Source organism: Gouania willdenowi, chromosome 4 (assembly GCF_900634775.1).
Source record: "Gouania willdenowi chromosome 4, fGouWil2.1, whole genome shotgun sequence".
Taxonomy (NCBI): Eukaryota; Metazoa; Chordata; class Actinopteri; order Blenniiformes; family Gobiesocidae; genus Gouania; species Gouania willdenowi.
In genome coordinates, this window is record NC_041047.1 from 2,739,760 (window position 1) to 2,758,775 (window position 19,016).

At 35.8% G+C, this 19,016-nt stretch overlaps 1 protein-coding gene across 2 annotated transcripts in view; it reads left to right on the forward strand.

Moving 5' to 3' along the window:
- mylk4b (myosin light chain kinase family, member 4b) overlaps nt 1-19,016 on the forward strand; it is a 50,772-nt gene that overhangs the window by 5,247 nt on the left and 26,509 nt on the right. The window contains exon 2 of one of the 2 annotated variants that reach the window (XM_028445061.1): nt 4,893-5,127. In XM_028445061.1, coding sequence (XP_028300862.1) covers nt 4,893-5,127 — 235 coding nt within the window. Of the gene's footprint in view, nt 1-4,892; nt 5,128-9,978; nt 10,659-19,016 lie in introns of those variants that run through there. The other variant, XM_028445062.1, reaches the window with a different exon arrangement.

A 19,016-nucleotide genomic window follows, 5' to 3' on the forward strand; every position in this document is an offset into this window, starting at 1 on the left:
AAGGGCTAAATTAGCATGGAATGTTCTGATAAGATACACTTTCTAGTGTTAAATGTAACACCCTGTAGTTGAATTAACTCTGCTCTAACTTTGCTGTCCAGTCCTTGCGTCGGAGCCACATCCACATCCTTAAAAAAGCTTCCTAATCTTCCTTGTTACTGTTTCTGTCCTGGTGTTGAGAGTCCAGCGTCCAGTCGTCACATTTGTAGACGTGCACGCTGCATGTGTGCATGTGCATGTGGATGTGCACAGGACACAAGCAGCTGACACACTGTCTCCACACACCACTTAACGTTATCTCACACTAGAGCAGCAGTAAAATGTGTTTACTGAGCAGCAGACAAACAAAGATGGTTCAACATATAGTTAACCAGTGCAGTTTTTAGTATCTGTGCATGAAATATAGAAATAAAGACCTAGTTTTTTGGGATACTGACCACTGTAGAGTCAGAGCAGGTCACACAAGTATGGAAGAAACTACTTTAAATAATATCACTAACTTTGAAATCTAACTCCAACCCAAATAAATCCATATTTAGACATAATAATCTTCATTAACGTAAATTACAATAACGTGGCACAAAAGTGGGATTTAGTGTTTCTGGAAAACAGACGGAAATGATGTAATTTATTTACTAAAACAAAAACTGTAAATATAAATGAATACACACTCACCTTAATGTTTTGGGTAATATCACGTATTTTGACAATAACGGGTGGGTAAAAACAAGCAAAGAATATGAAAAAATTTTTTAAATCTAAATGTTAAATCTAAATCTAAATGTAAATGTTAAATCGCTCAGTGTAAAACTAAATGTTTAGGAAAGGCCTCATGACTGCCTATAAATGTAATGTTTAGATTCATATTTGACATTTAGATGAAACATTTACATTTAGCTTTAGATTCAAGATTTACATTTAGATTTATTTTTCATGTGTACCCATTTTTAACAGTGATATAGCGCTTTGTACTTGACCACACGTGTTTTCCTATCATCCATCTTGTCTGGTCTGGTCTGCACCACCTGTGTGTCCGCCGTCATTCACAAAGGCTGGAAATGACACGGAGACACTCGACACCGTCACCTGTCAGACATGCTCTCCCCGTTAGTCCAAATGTTCTCCCATCAGCACCACTCACTCATTTATATAGAACTTTACTTTTGAAGCACGTTTATGACTCAAAGTCATTTCGTGTATTTTTGTTGTCCATTCGTGTACGTTTGTTGCTGTTTTGTTTGGATTCATTTTGTCTATTTTTTCTGTCACTTTGTATATTGTTTTTGTTTTTTATTATTGTTTTTGTACGTATGTATTTTTCCATCATTTTTTGTATTATTTTGTCCTTTTTGGAGTCATTTTGTGTGTTTTGGGATTTATTTTGTGTATCTGCTGTAATTTTGTGCAATTTTTCATAATTTTTGAATATTGTTTTGTCCTTTTTGGAGTCATTTTGTGTGTTTTGGAATTTTTTTTGTGTATTTTGTTGTGAATTTCTGCATTTTTCCAACATTTTTGTATTGTTTTGTCCTTTTTGTGTGATTATCTTGTCCTTTAATGTGTTTTGGAAATGATAAGGACTGGGAAAAGCCTGTTTACACACTCCTTAACGTTTACATGTTTATGTTCTTATCAAACTGCATGTCAGATTTGTGAATCCTTGTGAGGAAGACGTGGATCTAAACATACACTTGTGGACTTGCAGGATCTTCGGGGTCTCCATGATTCAGTGCTACTTTAAGAGTAATGAGATCTGCGTTTCTTCCTATCGCTTACATGGAAAAGATTATGATACAGAAGACAGATAGGAACCCCCCTACCGGGTCATTTTATAGGGACGGATTACAAAGGGCCGCCAAGCAAAGCAAACATGGTAAACCACAGCGGGGCTCAGACGGTGACATAAAGCATGGCTGCATGCCGCGCTCTAATGGGACGGAAGATAAACCACCAACTGGAGGGAGTCGAACACTCATGTGCAGAACCTCAGAACCTGATCAGGGACGGATGAAATAAACACTAAACACAGATGAGAAACTTTACACTTTAATTATACATCCTGGATCTCAATCACTTAGATTTATATAACATACTGAACGTGTGTAACATAAGGCAGTACTCTTGCCTTATATAGGGGGCGCTCGTGTTCTTCTTCTACTGTTCAGCCTCAGAGTAAATGACAGGAAGTTATTATCTGAGGCTGTGTTGTAAATGTCATACTAACATAATACTCATATTAAGTGTGATGTCTAAATGAGTATGTAGTGCGTTCACATGACATAGTATGAAGAGATTGAGTATGCCAGAAATACCCGTATGTGTAATCTATGGGGACATTTTTTAAGTATGCACAGTGGACACACCTTTACTTTGTCGATTCTCGCGGACCATTGTAACAAAAATGTCTGCCGTGACAAAAATGTCTATTACGACAAAAAAAAGTAACTTACGACAAAAACGTTTGTCATGACACAAGTGACCGTTACGACAATATGTCACTTATGACAAAAAAGTCACAACTTTCCGTTTTGTCATATTTTTTGTCGTAATGGACATTTTTATGGTACTAGACATTTTTGCCATAATAAACATTTTTGTCATAATAGAATTTTTTTTATCGTAATGAACACTTTTTTTGGTTTTTTATATTTTTGTCATAATGGATATTTTTGTCGTAATGGACGTTTTTGTCATAATAGATATTTTTAATGTAACATATATTTCTGCTAGGGAGAATCAACAAACAAACCTTATTTTTGACTAAAGGTAAGACTAAGTTTTTAATGAAATAGAAAAGCTAAATAAAGTTGATTTGTTTGTAAATCTGAATCTGAAGAAGTCTGACTGTTAAAAAAGCAGCATCTTCTTGATGATTTTTCACCAACTGTTCTGGCTGATGGGTGACCTCTGACCCCAAACCGTGCACTCTGACATCCTAAATAAAGCTCTTTAAAGTGGGTGACCCGGGGTCACACGGAGCAACAGGTCTGTCCAGCAACCTCAGCAAAAGCTGACACTGAGCTATAGCTACGCTAGCAGAGCTACGCTATCCATTCTTATTATTGTTTAGCATGTCAAAAATTCACAAAGCTGATTTTATCCTATCTCTTCTTATCTTTACCTACTTTTATTTAACTTAATTTAATGGGACGTCGATTGTAAAGTTGCATATTCTAAAATAAACAGCAACTTTTTGCTATATTTAGCAACAAATCATGTTTAAAAAACTTATGTGAATGTTTTATGTTACTTTTGACCAGATTTACAGCAATATTGGTGAAATGTGTGATATTTTTTCCTCATAAAAAATATAATTTAAACGTTAAATCTAAATGTTAAATATTAAATCCAAATGTTAAATATTAAATCTAAATGTTAAATGTTAAACGTAAATCTCAAATGTGAAATCTAAATCTGATTGTTAAATCTAACTTTTATTTTTGTACTTCTGGTGAATTTAGCTAAATATTTAATTTCACTCTTGACATTTAGATTTAACATTTAACATTTAGTTCTACCATTTAGATTTAATTTTCAATTTAGATTTGACATTTAGTTTTAACATTTAGAGTTAGATTAAACATTTAGATTTAGATTTCACATTTAGATTTAGATTTCACATTTAGATTTAGATTTCACATTTAGATTTAGATTTCACAATTATTAATTTAAATTATATTTTCACGAGAGTTTAGCATATCCAATATGTATCTATATTATATCTTAACACGGAGTTTACTGTACCTCATCTAATATTTTTATTTTAGCTTGGTGTACTCCTATTTACTTTCATTTGATCTAAATTTAGCTTTTGTTTGAATAGATTTTTTTATGTTATCACACCCATTCTTTACTGTGCTTAGCCTAATTTAGCTAATATAGCTAAGCTTCACTGTTTACAGTAGAATTCTTCTTGAATCTTAAAAATCCCGCAGGGACTGGTTGTAATATGCAGTCAAGTTTAAAAGTTTGTTTTTTACTGTGACTAAATCCACGTGCATCGTGCACAGCAACAACAGTTGCCGCTCTTTTCGGTTTGAGCAGCAGAGCTGAAATCCACACCTGCTGGTGCTAAAGAACGGCTCTGAGCATCAGCCCTCGCTATGACCTCTTTAATTGTCAAGCAAAGGCAGGACATTTACACTCTGGAGGTATAAATATCATCCATGGACAGGCGGCACGATGGATTTGTGCAGCACATCATCAGTCATCCTGTTTGGATGGAGCTGGTGGAGCTGGGCCTTCCCAGCGGGAGCCTGGATCAGAGCTGCATTTCAGCAGCGTAGATGAGTGCGGGCCAGGCGCTCTGTGACGCTGTTAATACAGCTGCAGAAATCCTCCGAGCAACACCCGATACGTCTTTAAAAATGATGCTTGCAAATGACTGAATGAAAGTGCAGGTGTAAATATCTTCCTGGATTAAAAGCACACAGTGCTGTGACACAGGGTTCAATGTTAATGTTTATTTCATATGTTTCTATAAATATGTGGAACATGCATTTAAAGCCCCACACTTACACTAAAGCTCTTTGTCACTGAATATTGATCCAACACAAAGGTCACTATACATGTATTTAGTAAACAACCATAATAATGTAAAGCGTTTGAAAGAATCATTAAAGAAAATAACACCAAAAAATACGCATTACATCTAACATTTCACAAATATATTGTTTATTTTAGCAAGCGCAACTTTACAATCAGCTCCCCATTTTATACATATATACAGTATATAAATACATATAACAGTCAATCAGTAATATTAATACAGGATTTTATTCAAAGATAATGTTTTTTTCCTAACCATGAAAAAATGGGGACATTACAGGGGATAAAGGCCCCGCCCATTCTCCAAAAACAAATGGCGGTCTAACTTTTTCCTTTGATTTCAGATCAGAGAAGAAGACTCTGAGCAACGAGAGTGGTCAACCCCTGCCCTCGTCCGCCCCTCCCCCCATCCCCATGTCTCCCATCGTGGAGAAGATGGAGGGACTGAAAGCCATCCGTAACCGTAGCAACAGCCTCCGCCTGGGCCGCCTGGCCTTTTATCGACACCTGGAGAAGGTGGAGACGATGCGTAGCTTCTGGGAGCTTAAATACGTGGAGCTGCAAGGAGGAAAGCAGCAGGTAAGAAAATAAAGAAGGGGAACATCTGCTCCTCAATAAATACATCATTTTCAACCAATTCAAAGGAAATCTGATGACTTCAAAGAGACTAAAACTATGGGGTCCAAAATGTAAATATCTGTCACTGTTTCATAGCTGACATATTTTGAACATTTAGCAAATTTTTTCTTTAATTTTAGACAAATTCATGTAAAACAGCATGTTCTATATCATTGTTAAAGATGTATAAACATGAAAAACAAATCTAAATGTAAATGTTAAATCTAAATGTAAATGTTAAATCTAAATGTAAATATTAAATCTAAATGTAAATGTTAAATCTAAATGTAAATGTTAAATCTAAATGTAAATGTTAAATGTAAATAGAAATGTTAAATGTTAAATGCAAATATAAATGTTAAATTGTGATTGACATGTGCTGACCTGCCCACTTTGCATAATTTCGAAACATTTAGCTTTACACTTGTCAATCGATTTAGCATTTAGATTTACATTTAACATTTAGATTTAGATTTAACATTTAACATTTAACTTTTAAATTTACATTTAACATTTAGATTTACATTTAACATTTCATTTTTAGATTTACATTTAACATGTAGATTTACATTTAACATTTCATTTTTAGATTTACATTTAACATTTCATTTTTTGATTTACATTTAACATTTAACATTTAATTTAGAATCAGAATCAGAATCAGAAAGGATTTTATTCGCCAAGTTCAATTTAATAAACAGTACAGGAATTTAGCTTGGTAGTTGGTGCGAAGAACACACACACCAACACACTGAGGCGGCCATCTGAGGCGCCGTCATATTTAGATGAAAAGTGTGAAGAGGAGAGGAGAGAGGAGGGGAAAAGGAAAGTCCTAAACTGAATTCCCTATTGGGGAGCACAGTGTAGAACCAGTGGGCGTGCACTGTAGCTGTTTCAACGTTCTTGAAGCCAAAATACGGCGCTAAGGGGCGCTTCCATCAAATTTGACGTAATTTCTAAACAGAGTCTGCACAGTGGGGTCCGGTGGGAGGAGCCCTGGTAACACGCCCCGCCCATTTAGCGTACTGTGCTGAGAACATATGCAGAAGATTTATATTTAACATTTAGATTTAGATTCAACATTTAGATTGAGATTCAACAATTACATTTAGATTTAACATTTACATTTAGATTTATTTTTTGTTCACATTTTTAAACAATGATATAGAACATTCTGTTTTAGATGAAATTTGTCTCAAATGAAAGAAAAATAAGCTAAATGTAATTTAATGTAAATGTGACTGCTATGAAAAAGTGACCGTGTTTTTACATTTGGAACCAATTCATTATTACGACTTAGTTTTACCTCAAAAACTTCCATTAATAGACTTAAAATAAATGTAATTATCAACCAAACAATGATAATTAAAAAGTCCCAGAGTACTTGTAGAATTAATCATTGTAATCCATTTTGCATTATTTACTGTAGCTTCACGTTTTGTTCATTTTAATTATTTAGTTAAAATAAAACAACTGTAATTTTCTGTTAGTAAACCATTTAAACCAGAAAAAGCATAAAAACAAAAGACATCAAAGGAAGTACTTTGATTTTTAGACACAAACCACATCGTATAATAATAAACACATGCACTGATTTTAAGACTCTAAATTTTATGGTTTTAATGATGATGAGTGTTGGAAATTTGGCTTTTGTTTATTGTAACTTTGAGTCACAATGAGTTCTCTTTATCTCTATAATAATAATAATAATAATAATAATAATCTGTGAGATCACAACATGGCCACTAGAGGAAGCTGCTGGTCCTGCTTTTATTTATGTTTGTACAAGATAATAAAGAGAATAGCAGAGATGGGTGCAGTATAGTCTGTTACACATTAGTCATATTCATTTTTCAAATTGTTTGTTAATTTAAAACTGTGTCATCGAATAGAAAAGTTATAATATATAATAAGTAATAATAATAATATAATATAAGTGACAATAAACTGGGAAATAATTTGAAATAATATTTTCAGAGAAGCAAAATAAGCATCTATTGATGTGATTCTAAAGAAAAGGAGCATTATTTTATTCATGAGTGCACATCTTGACACAGAACAGTGCTTCTCAAAGTGTGGGGCGCACCCCCTAGTGGGGAATGGAGACATGACAGGTGGGGCACGACAAACAGGAGGAAATTGTCTTATATGCCTTTTTTCACTGACAGTAAACTCCTACACAAAGAATGTGATGATGAGAACCTAAAAATGTAGCAGAAATGAAAAGAGCATTACATTAATAGACTGTATTATAAATGGACCTGGAACCAAATTTAACGTGGAACTAAAGTGTAAAAATAACGATTGAGGTCAGTATGTGATTTCCTACTACGACTGCACATTTACATTTGTTTTTATACAGGTAATTAGTTTAATTTAGTTTTTGAGTTTGGATTTATTTATGAAATATGAAACTTGCATTGTGAAACGTTACTTGTTCCCAGTTAATTTATTTCATACGTGCATTGAATTTCCTTTTGTGTTTTCTTGAGTTTTTTGACATGAATTGCGAACTATTTTGTTTTGTTATTTCCTGTATTTTTGACTATTGCACTTTTAAATTAATTTTTAATGCATGTGATTAGTTTTCTATTGTTTTATGATTTTTGATTCATGGTGACAATAGTGGGGCTTGAAAGTTCACTTTCGTTAAAAGTAGGAAATAACCAAAAGAGTTTGAGAAGCACTGATGTAGAATAACCTGCTACAGCCACTAGGGGGCGATTCTGCACTGCTTTGCTGACTGTAGTCAGGGACGGAGGAAGTAGAGAAAGTGAAAATTAACATCACTTAGATAGTGAAAGGGAGGTAATGAAGGAGATCAGGCACACCTGAGTGGAGACAGGAGGGAAACACACACACACACACACACACACACACACACACACACACACACACATTGAATTCTTCAGTTTAGATGTCTGTTTTTATTTTGCATAGAACTGTTGCCTGATTGGTCAGACACCTGAAGTAGGTGTGGTCTGTGTTGTCAATCATGATACTGTGTGTGCGTGTGCGTGTGTGTATGTGCGTGCGTGTGCTGAGTGTGCGGAGTGATTTGATGCACACGACCCTAAAAACACCTTTAGGTCCTCCTTCTGCTGGACCTCATGAACCAGGAAGTGACTGAACACAGGCCACAGTGAGCGCTTGTATGAGCTAATGTTACCGGTGTTTTGCTTCAAATAGTGATCGTGTTGTCTGGTGACTGGTGTGTGTGTGTGTGTGTGTGTGTGTGTGTGTGTGTGTACTGCACTACTACTGATGATTGGCTCATGTCTCCTTTGTCCTAATGTCTATTATTCATTCCTTATATTACTATTACCAGTGTTATGGTTTGATTAGTGATCATGTTATATTGTGACTGAAACAGAAAATAGGCTCATGTTTCCTTAGTCATCACTTTTATCTTCCTTTCTCTCATCCCTTTCTTTCCTTTCTCGTTCCTTCTTTCATTACGTTACGCTTACGGTTACAGGTGTTATGGTTGGACTGGTGATCATGTTAACTGATTATTGGCTCACATCTCCTTCATAAAGGTCTGTCTAATCTTCCTTTTCCTTTCCTTCTTTCCATCCTTTCTTACTTTGTGGTTACTGAGGTGTTGAAAACATTTGACCTGTTTTTCTCCAAAAAATCAGGTCCTTGAAAAGGCAGACATTTTGTTTCATGTTTAGAGATGTTTGTTTGTTTTTCAGCAACATGAAAACCACGCGATTGGTTCAGAGCAGCAGCTCCGGGCCAATAGCGATAGCTAGCCTCGATACGAACTGAACAGGTAACCATACGTGTTATGTGATCAGTGAGAGTCAGGAGAGAGAAAAACACAAGGAGCTGCGTTTGATATCGTATCGGTATCGGCACAACGTTATCTGTTGTTGAGGTTCTACCAGAATTCACGCACTCCGGCTCCTCCCACCACTCCACATCTGCATCCGAGCGGCTTCTCTTTTTGTAAAGGTTGTTTTTAAACTTTTATCGTATTTTTCCATTTCCTGTCATGTTTTTTTCACTTCCTGTTTGTCTGCTCTGAGGCTACCAAAATTACATTTGCAAATATTTACTTAAAAAAACATGTCGAAGCCATTATTAAGTCAATGATTCCCAACATGTGGCTCTTTATGTCATTTTAATTCCCCCAAAAAACCTGAAAATGGGAAACTTTTTTACCTGTTTTTTATTTTATTTTTTGCCATTTTGGAACTTGGTTTTTCCCATTTTTCCCCTTTTCAACATTTTACACTTTTTTCAGATTTTAGCTTCTTTTGGCCAGAAAATATTCCTTTTTTCCTATTTATCGTTGTAAGTTTTTATTAATTTTTTTTTTTTACAATATTATCCAATTTTTGTTCGTCCTTTAACCATTTTTGCCACTTTTCCCTACATTTCGCCTCTTTTTGTTTCACTGCTTTTTGCACATTTTAGTCACTTTTCACTCTTTCCTTGCCATGTTTTTGCCACTTTTGCACCATTTTATGCCGTTACTCATTTTCTGTCACTGTATTTACACGTGACTCTTCGCCAGTCACAGGCTTTATCACCATCGGCATCCAATGCTGAGTCAGCTCCTCCTCTCTCGTCTCCCGGTGGTGACTTTAGTGACTTTGGTCATATTTTAGGCCCGTTGTTTCTCAACTTGTTTTCCTACCGTCCATTTTTTCCTGACTAGTTCAAATTAGTTTGATGAGTGGCCGGCTGGCCTGATTAGAGGGTATTTAGAAACGACATTTGATGGGTCAAGATAATGAATAAAAAAAAGAACGCAGCGCACCGGACTGGCTCATTGTGGCCCACAGGCATTGCCCGGTGGTCCACCCCTGGCTGCGTCCAAACTGCAGAAGAAGAAGAGAGAGTTGGTTTGAGAGCTTTGTTCTGCAGCTGGCCAATGATCAGTTGGTATTTTGCTCCTACTTTGTGTTTCTCCTTTTAACAAACCAACACTCCAAAGCTGCAACTCTTGTGATTCCCAGGGGTTTTTTCCCTGTGGGTCTGAATGCAAAGTGATCCGCTGAGTCCAGGACGATCCTGGTGTGACATGCAGCAGGTTGTGATTCTGCGTAGTGCAACGAGAGCCTCAACCCGACACCACCTGTCGCCTTCTCGTCTGGTCTCAGCGACAGCACGTCGTCTCCTTTTAGGTCGAGGCCAGCGTTGGTTGTTCTCAGCCTCCGCCTCAGCAGACTCTGTCCTTGTTGGAGTCCAACTGGACCAAAGGACCAGAACCAATGCACAGCTGCAGGAATCCTTGTGTTTTATAGTCCTCGGCTTATCGCCACATGTCGGCACCTTGCGCTCTGCGACCTGAGAGTGCTTTCTCTGCGTGTGATTGGCCGCTGGGCCCCCAGGCCTCCGTCATGGAGAGCCTCCTGAGGGATAAGGACGTGTGGATCCTGGGCAGCATGTGTCTCATGGCCACCTTCCTGTGGCGCCGGCTCTGGACGTTGTTCTCAAGGAAGAAGCGGCGACGATCGGCGGCGTCCACGTGTTCTCAGGTAGTAATACCCGTAGGATCCTCTATGTGGTGCATGTGCATGTGCACGTGCATGCCAGGAAATAATCATCAGCTGTCACACTGTGGACTGGACGCTCATATAAAGAATGTTATCACATTATCACCTTCTTACTGCGCGTGTCAAAGCCAAGACGTCTCACTTTGTTCTGAGCATCAAAGTGTTGTTAACTAACGTAAAAAAACACACATCGATTAAAAAAATGTCAACAACCATCACGTGGACTTATTCAGTATGACAGGAAACAGAAAGATAACTTCAAAATAAATAGAATAGAATATAATACCAGAGGAGAAATTCACTTTTACAACAACACAATAACAAGAGCAGACAGTAGGAAACAATAGAGCAAAATAGAAGAACTAAAGCGCAGACATAAATTACAAAAAAACAACACAATGTGCAAATGACAATTGATTTATGAGGAAAAACTCATAGTATTATGAGAATAAGGTCCCACTGTCACAAAGGAGGAAAGTTACAATTTTAACAGGAATAAAGTCAAACTTTTTGAGAATAAAGGCATAATTTTACAAGCCTGAAGTCATTATTTTCTTTGAATAAAAGTCATAATTTCATCATAATAAAGTCGTAATATTACAAAAATAAAAGTTGTATCTTTTTAGAATAAAGTAATAATTCAATGAGAATGAAAGTAATAAATTAACTTAGCTTAAAGTCACATTTTTTGTTAATAAAGGTATAATTTTACAAGCCTAAAGTCATATGTTTTTGAGAATAAAATAATTTGTGTGGATAAAAATCATTTTATAATTAAAAAAAGTCAATAGTATTATGGAAATGAAAGTCATACTTTTTTGAGAATAAAGTCATAATTATATGAGAATAAAGTAATATTTCTTTGAAAATAGAGTAATAATTCTATGATAATGAAAGTAATAAATTGACAAGCTTAAAGTCGTAGTTTTATGTGAATAAAGTCATAATTTTAAGCGTAAAAAGGAAATTTTTCATCTTTCACACCATCATTATCATCATATCAGAGCTTTTTTCTCTCTTTCAATCACAACTTAATTATCTTTATAATACAAGTTTGTTTTCATGATATTAAAACTTTTTTCATCATAATATTCAGACTTTTTTTTCCTAAAGTCTAAATAAATGCTGTCCAAATTCAAAGCATTTTTATTTATTTCATGCACATTAGTCACAGTTTACACTAAGTCTAGTTTTTAATCAGGTGATAATGAATCCATCCAATCAAAAGTTCCAAAATAAAACTGTGAACCAATGATAGGATTTTTATGGCTTTAAAACAATGTTGGGAATCAGAATTGTGCTTTTGACTGAGCACAAAAAAAACAAAGAAAACGAGCTTTTATTTTGAAGAGAATCGATCCATGCATCTGTCGCTGTTTGTCAGAATAAAACTATGGATAATGTAATCAGATTTCTGCTCCTTCTTTTAAAACAAACGTTTATATTTATTTATTTATCACAGCGTGGCCACAAATGTGTGATTGTATCAAAGTTCATGTCTAAACTAGAATAAAGAACATCTGACCATTAACCCGTTTGTGTTGTTTTGTGCCTTTTGCTATAGATTTATATGAATTCTGAGTCATTTTCTGTATTTTTGTTGTTGGTTTGTGTATATTTTGAGTCATATGTGATTACCTGTTCTAAGTTTGTGTATTTTTCTGTTGTTTGTTATATTTCTTCTCTCATTTTGTGTATTTTTGAAGCCCTTTTATACATTTTTGCAATCTTTTTGTGTGTTTTAAGAGTAATTTTGTGTATTTTTGTTATTCTGTGTGTTTTGTGTATATTTTCAGTCATATGTAACCACCTGTTGTCATTTTGTGTATTTTTCTATCGTTGTTTTGTGTGGTTTTAGAGTCATTTATGTTTAATGCCAGTCAACGCGTATCATGGGAATGTTTGATGGAAAATTGAACACATTAGGAATGTGAGGCATGGGCCCCACATGGCTGGGAACGTGTTTTAGCTCTCACACGTTGTAGTTTTACACTTTTTACTCATTTGATTTGATCACTGACATATTTCAACAAACTGTATTTGATTTACAATGGTTTCTACACCACAGCCTTCTGGTGTTGCAGCCCAGTAATCCCACATAAACCAGTTTATTGTGTAATCAGACCCTTAGTGAGCTGTTGGCCCGTGTCAGTGTGAGCTGCAGCTTTTATGACTTCTCGACAGTCGGCCGACGGCTTCAGATTTATAACTACTACACGTTAGCAAACGCTCACTTTACCTCCTGCAAAGACAAAGAAGCCGATCACAGACATCTCTACTTTTTCCTACATTTCTACACAAACCTTTGCATTGAACATATTTTGTTTATATACGTTTTGAACATTTAGCTAATATTTCTTTCATTTGAGACATAAAATATTGAAAATTATTTTTGTATATATTTTTGTACATCTTTTTGAGTAATTTTGATACACAAAATTGCTGTTGTCGTTTTTATTAATTTTTGTAGTAGTTATGTGTGTTTTTATCTTGTCTTTTTCTGTATTGTCCTGCAATGTTTGAATTCTTTGTATTTTTTGATGTCTTCTTGCTTTTGTTTTGTGTATTTTTCTGTCATTTTGTACATTTACTTTGGGGGCCACATAAAATTAGGCCGAGGGCCGCATGTGGCCCCCGGGCCGCCAGTTGCCTATGCCCGTTCTGTATCATTGTTAAAATGTGTACACATGAAAAATAAATGTAAACGTAAATGTAAATGAAAATGTGAACGTAAATGTAATTGTGAATGTTAAATGTAAATGTTAACTTTAAATGTAAATTTTAAATCTAAATCTCAGTTACTGTTTCAAAGCCGACATATTTTGAACATTTAGTTAATTTTTCTTTCATTTGAGACAAATTCATGTAAAACAGCATCTTCATTGGTAAAAATGTGTCAATGTGACAAATCTAGATCAATCTAAGTGTAAATGTTAAATGTAAATGTAAATCTAAATGTTAAATGTAAATCTAAATGTTAAATGTAAATCTAGATGTTAAATGTAAATCTAAATGTTTAATGTAAATCTAAATGTTAAATCTAAATCTAGATGTTAAGTCTAAATCTAAATGTTAATTCGACCCCACGGTGCTCCACTGGGTGACCTTATACAGCAGTTGTTCCCAACCCCTGGGTTGCGGGCCAGTAGCGGTCCATGAACCATCGGGTGCCGGACCATAAAGAAAGTATATTGTTTTAAAAATAAAATGTATTTGATTTTCATGGATGTTTTGGTAACTTTATTTTGAAAAATTGCAACTTCTGGTTTTGCGCTCCTAGCTCTTTCACTTCACTTTATTATCGTAGGTTCTGTGCAGAATATTTCAATGAGACAAGCCCATTATTTAAGTTAATATAAAGCGGTGTTTAATGTTGTGTAGAATGTGGAGTTTGAATGAAATGTGATGTTCTGAAGTGGAGATGATGATGAGTTTCTCCTGTGATGAAGAGAAAAGCTGAGCTGCAGGTTTGTCCTGCTTCACATTCTCAAACACACATTGCTGTGACAGAATTAGCTAACGCTAACACACGAGGGATCAACCTCAGCTCATAACGCTTTAGGAGATTACAAAACATAATGAGAGGCATTTATATACCCTGTGTGTGTGTGTGTGTGTGTGTGTGTGTGTGTGTGTGTGTGAGAGAGATTTAATGACTTTAAACTCTCATTTTTACACACGTTTTATTTAATGACTCTTTAATACAGACATGAACAACTGCAAGCACCAAAACAAATACACAAAATGAAACCAACACACACAACATAACAAAAATACACAAAACGACTCCAAAAACACACAATATATCAAAAACACACTAAATGATTATTAATGACCGAAAAACAAGTTCCAGTTTCTTCAAAATAAAACACCATGTCGTGTTTTATGGCCTCAGGCCGTTGAGTCTGATGACTTTTATTTTGAAGCCTGAGGCCGTGTCATTTGACGCCGTTTGATCTGATAACTGAGGTTTTGCTGAGTCATGAGTCCATTTGGTCTGATAAATGACAGAGGTTTTGCTGATAGCTGATACCTCACTCTGAGACCTGAGGATGTGCTAAAATGCAGTGACGTGCCGTGACCACTAGGGTTGGGTAGGCACGTTGCAAATCGAGACCACCAATGACAATTTCATACGTTTCTGCTGTCAAGCTTTAATTCAATTCAAATCAACTTTATTTGTATAAAGCAATTTACAACAAAGTCATCTCAATGCGCTTATTAAAATATAAAATTCATAATAAGAAAAAAAAAACCAACAAGATCCACATGAACAAGCATTTATCATCTAACAAAATCAACATCATAAACACCATTAAATAAACAAAAACAATTATTTAATATAGCCTCCATACTCTTCCAACAAGATTTATCTCATGACACGACAGCACATCTGTTGTTTGCGTTGGAAACACAGAAACACGGAGAAAAAGACAACAACAACAACTCAGAACATCCTCAGTGAGGAGCATCCACAAAGTCAATCCTTCCTTTTGTTCCATTCTCTGTAGAAAGTACCAACAATGTTCTGACCAGACCTTAGCTTTGCTGAAGGTCTGGTAGCTCAGGTGTTGGTCTCCATCTTGTAAAAGCTGTCGATAAAAAAGTTTTTTTATCGTCTCTAGTGCTGTCATCCTGCCTGTAGTGTTATCCCGCCCACTAGCTAGAGAACGTAGCAGCAGCGGTCACGTGATATTAATTCACTAATGTACTGTGAACTTACGTATAGCATTTAGCATAGCGCGGTTACGTCCAAAGGCAGCTCTCTACGCTGCCTTTGGACGTAAATGGTTGGCATCTTGGGGAACTGACTACGCATGCGCAAACACGTAAAACCATGCAATGGGAACAGAGGCAGAGCAGCAATGTGCCTTTGGGAGGGGGCGTGGTCTCCCAAAAGGCGGAGTGAGAGTGTGCAGCTGTTCCAGGAAATAGTGCTGTTTAGTAATTTTGTCTATGAAACGCACAAAATGCTGACACTTTCAAACTTATAGGTACTGTAGGCTATTGGAAATGGAAAAATAAATAATTTATAATTATGTTATAATTAAAACAAATAATCAAAATATCAATTCACCCTTGGGTAGGCACTGCCTACCTTGCCTACCCTGACGGCACGTCACTGCTAAAATGTCCTAAAATGTACAGCGTACCTGAGGTTTAGCTCCGTTCTGCTGACTCAGAGGGAATGTTCTGCTTTTTTCTGAGTCCATGGCCTCCCATCAGGTGTCCAGTTTCACACGTTGGCATCTGTCCCTCAGGCCCAGAACACACACACTTGTTACAGTAAACACACACACACCTCCTTAATGCTCTATTAACTAGTCCTAAACCTTAGTTTGATCCCAGAGGAGCCCAAGCAGTAAAACCATGTCATGAAATAAACAGAGCTGGAACTGGATTGAAACAATTCATCTAATGAATTACAGACTTTGTAATTAATTAATTTAAATTAATCTAAATGAATTTCCTAACAATATTTGACATGAGAAGCAATGTTTTCCAGATTAAATCAATAAAATAAACGAGCTTAAACAACTAAATATTGATTATTATTTCCACCACTGAATGCTAACATAATGTGTAATATGAATAAATTATATTATTCAATTATATTCAATTCAACTTTATTTTTATAGCGGCAATTTGCAACAAAGTCATCTCAATGCGCTTATCAAAATGTAAAATTCATTATAATTTCAAATTGAATTTAAAATTCATAATAATTTTAAATTAAATTCAAAATTCACAATAATAATTTCCCTTCAGGGATTAATAAAGTAATTTAAATTTAAAAATAAATAAAAAACCCAACAAGTTCTACATGAACAAGCATTTAGTGACACTGGTAAGAAAAAACTCCCTTTTAATAGAAATAAATCTCTGTTTGAGCCAGGTTCAGAGGTGGCAGCCATCTGCGTCGACTGGTTGGGGTTAGTAAACAGAAGGACCAACAGAACAGGATAGAGAGATAGAACATCAGAGTGTCTCAGACTAGTTGAACCACAGATCAGGAACTGACATCATCAGCTTCACGACACCTGAAACAGAGCAGAGAGAGAAGGACGAGGAGAAGACACTGACTGCAGAAAAACATGATACATTATTATTGTTCATTGTTCACAAAGCACTAACTATATTCATGTCCAAATGACCAAATAATTCAGTTGTAAAGATCTCAGTACATCCAAATACACACATTCAATGAAACTGCACATTTTTCCAGGTCTCACAGTTTTTCCATGATCATACCACATGATGGCAGTCATTTTAAATAACAAATTGTCTCAAGTACTCTTATGTTGTCAAAAATCATACAATTTTCCTCAAATTATTTCCCAAATTAAATAAAAATTGGTCACAAAATCATGGAAAGTTAAGAGTTTAAACTCGGGCAAAGAATGATAAAAGTGCCCCCTTGCCTTGAGTTTGACACATGTGGTTGAACTGATCCCTGTGATCCTTGTGACGATGTTTGAGGATGAGGAGCTCAGAGTAGAGCTACTCCTCCTCTGATTTTCATTGAACTCTGAGTTCTGGGTGTTTCAGAAACTTTGAGGAACAGCATCTCTCCGATGTTCCCAGAATCCTGAGCAAACAAGCGAGTGTGTGTGTGTGTGTGTGTGTGTGTGTGTGTGTGTGTGTGTGTGTGTGTGTGTGTGTGTGTGTGTAAATAGGATTCCAGCCTGTGATTGGCTGTCTCTCTGACCCTGGAATGGTCCTAGGGATGTGTGTGTTGTTTCCTGTGTGTGTTGAAAGGTGTTCACACTGATCCCTGCAGAGCAGCTTGTTACATTCCAACCATGAATCCTCCACTAATGGAGTTACCAGCTTTGATTCATGATGAATTATCTACTGCCCTCTGGTGGTGAGCACACACAAGTGCACCTTTACATTCTCCTCACAGCCACATTTGATCCCATGTGATTCAGTGACTAAAAGTAAAACATACTAATGTTGTTTTCTTCACATTCTCTGCACGAAATTAATAACTTCTCATTAAACACAAAATATGCAGTGCTTGTTTATAATTTTCAAATCAAATAAAATATCAAATCAATTTATTTCTTTATAAAATATATTTTACCGACTATATTTAACATCCCTGTTAAAGGGATCTTCCACTTTTTTTTACAAATGTGTCCTAAAACCTTTAAAATTTCCTTTTTAGTAGATCTATGTTTAACAAAACATATTATTTTGCGCAATATTTGTTTTTATTAACTTGGGACTATTTTACAGTTTTAGAGCCAGTGTTCCTCTATCTTGAAATCATGTGATTGATGATGTCACAAGGCCCCACTGCCTGTAAACATCCCATTGTTTTTTATTGGAGTGAAACATTCAGCCTGATTTTTAGATCATTTAGTAGCTTTTTCAGTCAAAATGACAACTTGCGCTGCTTTTGGTTGCTCTAAATTATCAGTAAAAGTTAAAGATGTCGATGTAAACCTCTTTTGTTTAGTGAAAGTTGTCATTTTGACTGAAAAAGCTACTAAACGATCTAAAAACCTGCTAAATTATTTAGAAATCAGGCTGAATGCTTCACCTCAATAGAAAACAATGGGATGTTTACAGGCAGTGGGGCCGTGTGACATCATCAATCACATGATTTCAAGATGGAGGAACACAGGCTCTAAAACTGTAAATTAGTCTCCTTTTTAAAACTGAATAAAAATGAATATTGTATATAATAATGTGTTTTATTTGGCATGGATCTACTAATAATGATATTTTAAAGGTTTTGGACACATTTGTAAAATAGTGGAGGATTCCTTTCAGGGCCAGCCTTTATTGTTCCTATTTCTTCCCATTAATTCCTGTTAATTCCCATTGAAATGTTCCCAGAATTTTACAACCTTACTGTGATGTACAACCAGGTTCTCATGTATCATGATGTTTGTCACATTTCGCCTGAAGCTGAAATATCTGTTACACCGTGGTCCTCACAATGCCACATAAACCTGACAATGTCCTCACAAGTGGCATTAAAAGTTGGCTCCAACAAAAAGTATGGCCTTAATCAAACTTTAAAACAGTGTGTGTGAGGTCAAAGGTCATCAGTTATCAGTTTATGTACTGTCACAGCTTGTTGTCTTCACATTCCATAACACCGCATTTCACACAGCTTATGTAACACACGCACACACACACACACACACACACACACACACACACACACACACACACACACACACACACACACACACACACACACACACACACACACACACATACTGTCCAAATGCCTCAGTCCATAAAAAGAGTTTTGTCTCGTAACACGGACGTTATCACGACAGGCGAGCGGTGAGAGAACAGACTGTCAGCGGCTCCGTCAGA